We start from the raw sequence: 9728 nt of genomic DNA, 5'->3' as shown, positions 1-9728 counted from the left end.
CTGGATTTTTCCCACATGGAAATTCTGACCAATCAAGAGCAGCTTTCTCACACAAGACATTTGATCTGGTCCGCTTGTAAATGCTGCCGTGAGAACACGAACCAACTCTAGGCAATTATACAACTTTGGAACAAAATTAGTCCCTGATTCAGACCAAAGGAGACAACTCTAGGTCTGAAAGCACCACAAGTGTCTGACAACAATATGGAAAGGATCCCTACAGAGACAGACCTTTTTGTCAAAGAGTAAGAGCCTTTTTGTTTAACCAGAAACAGCCCCAAAATTACCATCACCAAACCCACCAGACTCCACTGGAAATAAACAGTCATTTAAGTGTGTATACAGACGGCATATTTTCACATCTAACTGGATGAATTAAGGGTTTATTTCAACCAAACCAGGGATGGTAATTGTTGGAACAATGGAAAGATGAACCAAGACAGTTTGTGTGAGTTTTATTGATATAGTATGGAGTATGATGGGTGTGACGATAGTGATTTCGGGGCTGTTTCTGATTAAATGAAAAGGATCTTACTCTCTAACAAAAAGGTCTATCTCTGGAGGGATCCTTTCCAAAATGTTGCCAGACACGTGAAATAATAATTTGAGCCTGTCAGTGGCAAAAAAGCAGAACTGTAATGGCCGTATACTGACGGTGTGCTGTTGCCTAATGTTACATTGCAGCTTGTTTTATTGCTGCAGTTTCAACCCTGATGCTCAATAGTGGATCAGTTTCAAATATTGTTCCCTTTATTCACTAAGACACCAAAGCATGGCAAAATATGGTTCAGGTTGAAAAATACAAAAGTTGCTGTTTTGTTTGCTGCAGACCTGAAGGAGTTGAGGTCGGTGTAGTTGTGATCTCCACTCGGAGGGGCCTGCAGGAGGATTTCTCCGAACATGGTGAGGTAGACTGAGATGACCTCTTCAGGGTCATAGTTACACAATCTGAGTGCTGCTGTGATCTCCTTCTGGTCCACCAGACCTGGCAGAGTGGACTGGAACACAAAACACACAACACACCTTTGGCTTAACATGCACACACATCAGAGAGACACATCACTTAAAATGAAAAGACTGAGAAATATGTGCAGGAAGGATACACAAAGCAGCGTCAGAGTCTTCCTCACCATGACTCGCTGGACTCGGGCTTTGACGAAATCAACATTAACCTCCCACTGCAGCGGCAGCAGCAGCCACACACCTGACTGAGGGTCCCAGAACCTGCAGACGTTCACCCTCTCCTAGAAAACACACAAAAAAAACAGCAACCAGTAATTATAAAACTAAAAGTAGATCTACTGTATAGAAAGTGAAACTTGTAGATGCTCTCTTCAAAGCCAGACTCCATTGACAAAGTAATACAGCTCTGCTTTTGTGAATCTAAACTTAAGTGTGGCCCCAGCTGCTATCTCACCTCAAACATGTATGTCATGACGGTTCCTTTGCCTTGGATGTAGATGCTGTCGGTGCGATCGTCCTCTCTGACCGCCGGCTGGCTGCTGGCCTGAGTCTGCAGCTGCCCAGATCCCTGAGGGACAAAATACATATCACAGTTTTGCATTCATTCATTTTCTATAAACGTTTGTCCCAATACAGGGTTGTGGGTGTACTGGAGCTCCCAGCTGACATTGGGCGAGAGGCAGGTTCACCCTGGACAGGTCACCAGACTATCACAGGGCTGACACATAGAGACAGACAACCATTCACACTCACTTTCACACCTACGGACAATTTAGAGTCACCAATTAACCTGCATGTGTTTGGACTGTGGGAGGAAGCTCGAGCACCTGGAGGAAACCCACGCTGACGTGAGGAGAACATGCAAACCTAGACCCCTCTTACTGTGAGGTGACAGTGCTAACTGCGGCACCACCATGCCACCTCCAGTTTAGCAGTAAAATGTTTATTTCATTTGTAGTGAAACTAATTATAAACAGACAGACCTCATTGTTGGCGGTGATGAAGCGTCCCTGACTGTACCACTCCTTTGGAAATGGCTGCAGTTTCTGGTAGAGACAGAGCAACAATGAGCAGTCAAATATAAAACACATGAACTAGACAGTCACCATTGAACAACCAAAACCAGATTTCCCAAAGCATGAATTTAGATGCGTCTTTGTCCTTAAAGTTGCTTCTTGTTTTATGTATCACTTTGGTAGACAATGTTCAGGCTCTCGAGATGGATTTGAAGTGAAATCTTTATCAAACAAAACAGGAGGATGATTTCCATAGCAGGTGTTTTATTTCCAGATAATAATCTCCTACCTGCGCCTCGTCCACATAAACTCTGTTTCCATGATGGTTGAAGCAGCTGTACAGCATCCCATTGTTGTGGAGGAAGCTCTCAAAAATCAGAGACACTTCTTCACCTTCTGCCACAGTTTCCTGACAATACAGAATTCATATAGTAATATAAAACCAAGGCCTCATTCAAACGTCCTAACTTTCAATCACCCACTGCTAAAGAGGCTGTTAGGTTGGACATTCACAGAATTCTAGTGGGAACGTTACATGAAAATAAAACTATAATATAAAGTCTGTAAAGACAGATTAGACTTGTATTCTTTTTATTTTTTTGTAGTCATTCTCAAAGTGGTCATATAATGATCAAATAATATGAAAGTTTTCAATTTATTTCAATTTATTGCTTCTCAAAACTGATCTCTGAAAATAACTGAGCAAAAAAAAGTTTGAACTTCCAGTTTGATCTCGTGTACCTCATGCTGTGTTTGTCCCAGCTGGACCAGACTACATATGGAGAAATATGAAAGTATTCCTTTTCAAATGATACCACTGTCATGACTGCAGCCTTCAAACATCCTCAGTTAAAAGCTGATGTGTTGCTGCATGTTTTTAGGAGGCCCAGTGGCTGTTAAAGTGTCAAACATATTGATGATAACAAACAAATCAATAATGGCATGGCACCACTGTGGGGTGCCTCAGGGGTCAGTGCTAGGTCCCAGTCTTTTTTCATCCTCTTGGCCATCTTATACGCAGACATAATATCAGTCTCCATTTGTATGCAGATGATACTCAGTTCTATTTAAGCTATGATCCAACATATAACTACCAAAACACTGTTACCTGCTGAACTGCCTCAATGACAAACACAAGTGGATGTCACAAAACTTCCTGCAGCTTAATGCTGACAAGACAGAGATGCTGATCATAGGACATGATAGTGCAACGTTCAATTATCAGTCTTGGTTAAAAATTATCACAAAAATATGCAGCTGTTTTTATCACTGTTATTTGAAAAGCGAAACCATGGCATATTTATTAGCAAGAAAAGGCTGAGTTATATCAAATGTAGTATATGCTCACATATTTAAATGTATTCTTCAAATGTTTCATTTATTTTTGACCATTTTTATTATATTTTTAATATTGTGACAGATGTTTAAAAAAATAACCCAAATACTGAATTCTCTGTATTTTGTGAATCTATTTCAAACAGTGTAAATGTTGCATTTCTATATAAATGAATAATAAATGAACTTATTAGATGTGACAGGTGTTAATATTGGATGAGGTACTTACATGATCGTTGTTATAGATAGTGATATAATCAGTCTTGTATAATGATAACATGACAGTCAGATACATTATTGATGTTTGAGTGAATATTTCAAAAAGCTGCTCACAGTAACAGCTGGACTCTGGGCAGTTTTTGTTGTTTCTTCTTTCTTGTCCTCCTCCTCCTTCTCCTCCTCTTCATCTTCTCTCTTCTTTGTCTGTATGTTGCACTCTTCGCTCTTTAAGGACTGGATCTCCAAAGTGTGACTCTGAGGCTTCGCTGCCTCCTCTTGTGCCTTAAAACACACCAGGAGTAACATGTTAGAGGAGGAGGAGGAGGAGGAGGTCTCTGATTTTCATCCAAGACTCTGTTTAAACCCTCTATTCCATAATTAACAGTACTATAAATGACATAAGCATTTACCTGCAGGGTGTCTGAGCTCCGTCCTGCAGGTGTGGAGGGCCGGGCGGCTTCAGGCTCAGGTACCCCGGCTCCTGGCCTCTCCGGCCGGGATCCCCCACTGGCCGACGCTCCGCTGCCCATCGAGACTCCTGCAGACACACACACAGACACAAACACTGAGAGAGAGAGAGACAGAGAGGGGGTGACGTCAGCGGGACAGGTGAGAACAGGTGCAATCCGACACACCTGTCCACATGACACAGCAGCTGTTATTGTAGGAACATTTATTTGCTGATATTTGTGAAAAAATCTGGTTTTACTCAAATAAAGTTTCAGATGTTATTCATAAATGAAACCTCACTATTTTATATTTTATTATAGTTTTAATCTTAAAACATTTAAAGTTGATGTTGTAAATACAATTGTAAATATAATATTTTTCTCTCACATGTCTGCTGTTATGCTTATATTAATTATCATGTCTGGTCCCAGTTAAATTAATGTTTTATAAGTGGGGTTTGGTTTACAGACAAACAAGACACTACATCACTTTTAATGTGATAATTATTTTAGCAAGATCTCATATTCATATGAGGAACTTTAATAATTAAAGAGAAGCCTTGTCCCAATATTTTAAAGAGGAAACCTGATATGAATTACTGAACTAATCTTGATACTATTATTTTAATAATTCCTGTCCTCTCTGACAATGACAGGTTTCTCTCCTTTTAAAGTTTCCCCCTCTGTTTGTGTCAAAATAAAATCAATGGGCATCATTATTTCACCTCAGCTCTTTGTCTCTTAAAATATAAACTTTAAAAAATATTTTCATCCACAAAAAAATGATCTTATCAACCTGTTAAGCAGTTTTAAAAAGCAAGGTGTTCCTCAACTTTCATCTGAACTCGAAGTTCCACATCTTTTTGTAATTCAGTGCAAGAGGGATGATCATTTTGTTACATGTGGTGGTTGTAGTTATTATTTTTCCCACTACACCCTGAAGGCAGCTCTTGTAGATACTGTAGCAAAACACAGTTTGACAGTTTTCTTAAAGACAATCCTTGATCCATCCCAGATAGTGCCTTCAGAGCAGCCTCCCTGCACTGCTTTAACTACTCACTAGAGGTCAGCACCAGTCTGTATGAAATATCTGTTCACTGAGAGGTGAAAACACTGGAGCAGAGAGGTACAGATTTAAACATTCAGAGGCTACATACTTTCTGTTACTTAAACAGAGTAGGAGAGATACACTCAAACTGAAAAAGAACTGAAAAATGACTTCAATGAGAAAACACAAACATAGTTTCTTACTCACCTCTCATGGTCCCGTGAGCCATACAGATAGTTTGGTTGTGTGCTGACGTTTGAAGACACCCATTCTGAAACTTCAACACAATGAAGGTGAAAGAAACTCAAAGCACTGAAACTGTATTATGTTTCAAAAAAATCACCTGGAATGACCTGAATGTCTCAGTTATTTTTGGATATTCTGTATTTCCTGGTCCATCTACTGTACGTCCCAACCTTCACCTATGGTCATGAGCTCTGGGTAGGGACCAAGAGAATGACATCGTGGATACAAGCGGCCGAAATGAGTTTCCTCTGTAGGGTGTCTGGGCTCGGCCTTAAAGGATAACTTTGGTATTTTTCAACCTGGGCCCTATTTCCCCATGTGTATGTGTGCGTACGATTCATACAACTCGTTCTAAAATTGGTTCAGTATTGAGGGAGGCGGATGCAGCCGGGAGCCGCGAAACGAGCTAAACGGTAACGGGAGCAAATGCGTCCCGTATAAGTTTGCGCATTAAAAGTGCTTTTTTTCACCACTGGTTCAGATCGCCAGTGCTATCTCTGTAAATAGCATACTAAGCGTTTCCCTTACCTCTGGGCTGTGTGACGTCATCTCGCGAGAGCTTTGCTCCACTGTGTCTGTAGCTCTCTCTACTCGTGGGACAGCCGTTTTCTTGAGGAAGAGGTGTTTCGGGATTGGATGTCTTCTCTTCTTCGGCTGGCAGTAGTCATCTTGGGAGAAGTGAGCACTGCAGACCCGATGGTCTGCAAGGCGCAGTGTCTGGACAGGAGTGTTAGCATCCATTTGTAGCACAACTAGCCACAACTTCAGCATCTTGCCGTCCGACAAAGGCAGCCTATGAAAGCTGTACGGGGTGTTGCGCGACATCCTGTTCTTGCAATTCGGATAAGCACAAACACGAACCATTGTTTACAATCGATGCAGTAAAACTCTCAACTGTACTCCGGGACAACCAGCGCCACTCTGAGCGGCGCTCAGCATGGCTCCTCTGTTTTCTTCCAGCAACAAGCAAAGCTCTCGCGAGATGACGTCACAGCCCAGAGCAAGTGAAGGGTAAAGGAAACGTTTAGTATGCTATTGACAGAGATAGCACTGATGATCTGAACCAGTCAGTGGCGAAAAAAAAGCACTTTTTTAATGCGCAAACTTATACGGGACGCATTTGCCCCAGTTACCGTTTTAGCTCGTTTCGCGGCTGCCGGCTGCATCCGCCTCCCTCAATACTGACCCAATTTTAGAACGAGTTGTACCTATGAATCATACGCACACATACACATGGGGAAATAGGGCCCAGGTTGAAAAATACTGAAGTTATCCTTTAAGCCTAGTTCACGTTGCACGATTTTCACCACAATTTTGACGTCGCAGAGGATCTTGAGAGCCACCTTGGGTCGGAGGTGAGTCAGCAGATAGTCTGTCACGACGAGTCCTCATGTGTAAACAAGCCTATGAGCAGGTCGCCCCCTCGTCTGCGACTGGGACTGGATATCTGGCATGCTAGAAAACTGGAGAAGTCTGACACGACTGACAAAGAGCATCAGCCAATGAGAGGCGGGGTATGTCCCAAGCTGGCCGGCAAGCAACAACAACAATGGCGGCGTCCACAGGATCACGGGGAGTGCGTTGTGTTTGGACCCAGGATAATAAAGAATATCCATGCCTTCACGATGTGTTGTCTCCAAGTTTGGTGATGACACATCTTGAATCTTGTGGCGTGCACACACAGGTCGTGACACAGTTGGCGAGACTCCCGCTGACAGAAACACACGTCGCCAGGTATGAACACTCAAAAGATTACGATAGTCTCCACGAAGCAAAGTCAGGGTGAAAATCGTGTAATGTGAACTAGGCTTTAGAGATAGGGTGAGGAGCTCAGACATCCAGAGGGAGCTCGGAGTAGAGCCACTGCTGCTTCACCTTGAGAAGGGGTCAGTTGAGGTGTTCAGGCATCTGATCAGGATCCTCCTGGGTGCCTCCTTTTAGAGGTGTTCGGGGCATGTCCCACTGGTAGGAGACCCCGGGGCAGACCCAGAACACGCTGGAGGGATTATGTATCTCATCTGGCCTGGGAACACCTTGGGGTCCTCCAGGAGGAGCTGGAAAGCGTTGCTAGGGAGAGGGACATCTGGGGTGCTTTGCCTGGCCTGTGGCTCCCACGATCCGGCCCCGGATAAGCGGATGAAAATGGATGGATGGATTTTTACTACTATTACTTACTATTTATTACTCTTTTTTTCCTATATGAGCTCAGTCCTTGAGTGCAACTGAATGTCATTGTATGTTTGTACAATGACAATAAAGAAATCTGTGTCTGTATCCTCCAAACAGACACAGCTGCTGCTCAGTCACTGTGGTCTCTCCTCCTTTGGCTCTGGCTGGTTGATGAAAAACACATCACATCGGGTTAGTCACCACAGACACCACAACTCTGGGTTCCTGAGAAATGCAGAGAGCTTTCTCTGGTGGTGATAGGCTTAATCAGCATTGTGCGAACTCATTTGACAGGCGCTCGAATGTAACTGTCATTCATTTATATGTAAAAGTCCTGCACTCCAGCTTTAAGTGTCCATAAAGGTTTTTATTTGGTGCTTTAAACACTGTGTGTCTGGCACCTCTCTCCTGCTCCACAGTACCGGAAGCTTTCACCCTCTCACTATCCAAATGTCTCCGGTTTGTCATGTAATTTAGTTCCAGAGCAAACTTGAGTCCGGACAGAAGCCTGAGCAGCTGGTGAAACCCTGCAGATATATTACATCCCGCTCTGTCTGAGCCACGGAGCAGTAAAATCCTCACTGATTGCCCCTTTTACAATGGGTGGACATATTTTTTTTTCTTTCCTGGAGGAGCTGCTGGCGGTGCTGAGTGTTGGAGACTCATTCTGCCTCGGCTCAGCCTCCACAGCGGGCCAAATTAGAAATGACGCGCAATAAAAGAGGAAAGGAAACGAGTTTCCCCCAGAGAACAATCTGGAGAATTACTCTCTCTATTCACACAGACAGGGAGAATATTGACAGAGTCATACACACTCTCTCAGCCAATCAGCTCTCTGTTGCTTTTTATCAGGCCAGTCTCAGAACATCTGCTGCTCCTCTGCCTCTCTGTCTGTCTGATTGTCTGTCTCTCCATCTGTCTGTCTGTCTCAGCAACTCATTGTCAAGTCTTGGGTTAATCCAGGTTTGGTTTCCACAAACACAAACAGTACTTCTGTGTGTTTGTGCGGAGCTGAGAGACGTCTTCATCACACAAGAGATGTGTCCCCAAAACATCTTGATTCAGCTGATCTGAATCTGCAGTGTTTAAACTCAGATGTTATTTCAATGCTGCTCCTGATCAGGATCATACAGTAACACTATATAGAGTGTGTGTGTGTGTGTGTGTGTGTGTGTGTGTGTGTGTGTGTGTGTGTGTGCTCCTTACTTTGCGCTGTTTTTTGGCTTCCATAACATGAAACTCTGTAGGTCTTTGGGGGAGATGCAGTGACTTACACCACCGGTGAGTAAGAAAAATAATAACGAAAAAGTAAGCTAACCGCTAGGCTAATTTATGCACTGTAAACATGCTAAAGCTAATAAACAATTGATTCGTCTATAAACCTTGACAGTTATTACGTAACTGAATTTGCCTTCAAGGCTTGAAGCCAGATTGCCCTGACGTTTTATGAAAAAGCTGCGTTTAGTTTTACTTTGCCATTTGATGCTATATAAAGGGGGAGTGACGTCATGATTGACAGCTGTGTGTGCCAGTGGGTGTGATCATCATCAATGGCACTGCTCACAGTTGGTTGGACAGGTGTATAGGCGGGAACTCAATACTGCAGCGATCACAACTGCACAGACTCTGGCTCCAAATATAGTCACCAGTACAAGACGACCATATCCAAGATATTTTGGCTTTATTTTTGAACAGTGGAGGTAAGTGGAGACACGTCATCCATATTTATATAAAATCTATAATGGCACCAGCCGAGCTTCATCCTGCAAAGTATATCTTGTTAAATTCAACTCGTAACCTCCTGAAGGATCCACATCACAGCCTGATGCTTAAGAAAATACATTTATTTACAGACAGCAGAGTGAACGTGTTGACAGCCCGACTAACAGCTCCACCTGAACAAACATCATCATCAATTTATTACCAGAGTCAGACAGCTCTCATTCCCAAAATCACAACCTAGTCAGAGCCATGGATGGATTATGAGACGATGGGTCCTCGGACCCCACAGCCTTCTCAGTGGTCGTCATTTTGAGTCTCTTTGTACTTTTTTGTATCTTTTTGTGGTCATTGTGTGTATCTTTAAGACTCTTTTGCCTCCCTTTACTTTGTTTAAGTCTCTTTGTAGTTGTTCCTTTGTAGTTGTTTTAAGTCTCTTTGTAGTTGGTTTGCCTCTCTTTGTAGTTGTTCCTTTGTAGTTGTTCCTTTGTAGTTGTTCTGAGTCTTTTTGTGATTATTTTGAATCTTGTAGTTGTTTTGCCTCTTTGTAGCTATTTTGAGTCT

At 42.8% G+C, this 9728-nt stretch overlaps 1 protein-coding gene across 1 annotated transcript in view; it reads right to left on the bottom strand.

Annotated features, from left to right (window-relative positions):
• Nucleotides 1–7278, bottom strand: part of LOC126408321 (uncharacterized) — an 18572-nt gene extending 11294 nt beyond the window's left edge. Inside the window, exons 1-9 of the mRNA XM_050073817.1 lie at nt 7152–7278; nt 5238–5307; nt 3944–4071; nt 3648–3815; nt 2269–2388; nt 1947–2009; nt 1418–1531; nt 1131–1244; nt 832–998 (exon numbers count right to left, since the gene is read on the bottom strand). Coding sequence (XP_049929774.1) covers nt 832–998; nt 1131–1244; nt 1418–1531; nt 1947–2009; nt 2269–2388; nt 3648–3815; nt 3944–4071; nt 5238–5259 — 896 coding nt within the window. The 5' untranslated portion in view covers nt 5260–5307; nt 7152–7278. The remainder of the gene's footprint in view (nt 1–831; nt 999–1130; nt 1245–1417; nt 1532–1946; nt 2010–2268; nt 2389–3647; nt 3816–3943; nt 4072–5237; nt 5308–7151) is intronic.
• Between the last annotated feature and the right edge of the window lie 2450 nt (nt 7279–9728).

This window comes from Epinephelus moara, chromosome 20 (assembly GCF_006386435.1).
Source record: "Epinephelus moara isolate mb chromosome 20, YSFRI_EMoa_1.0, whole genome shotgun sequence".
Classification (NCBI taxonomy): domain Eukaryota; kingdom Metazoa; phylum Chordata; class Actinopteri; order Perciformes; family Serranidae; genus Epinephelus; species Epinephelus moara.
This window is presented reverse-complemented; position numbering and strand designations above follow the sequence as displayed.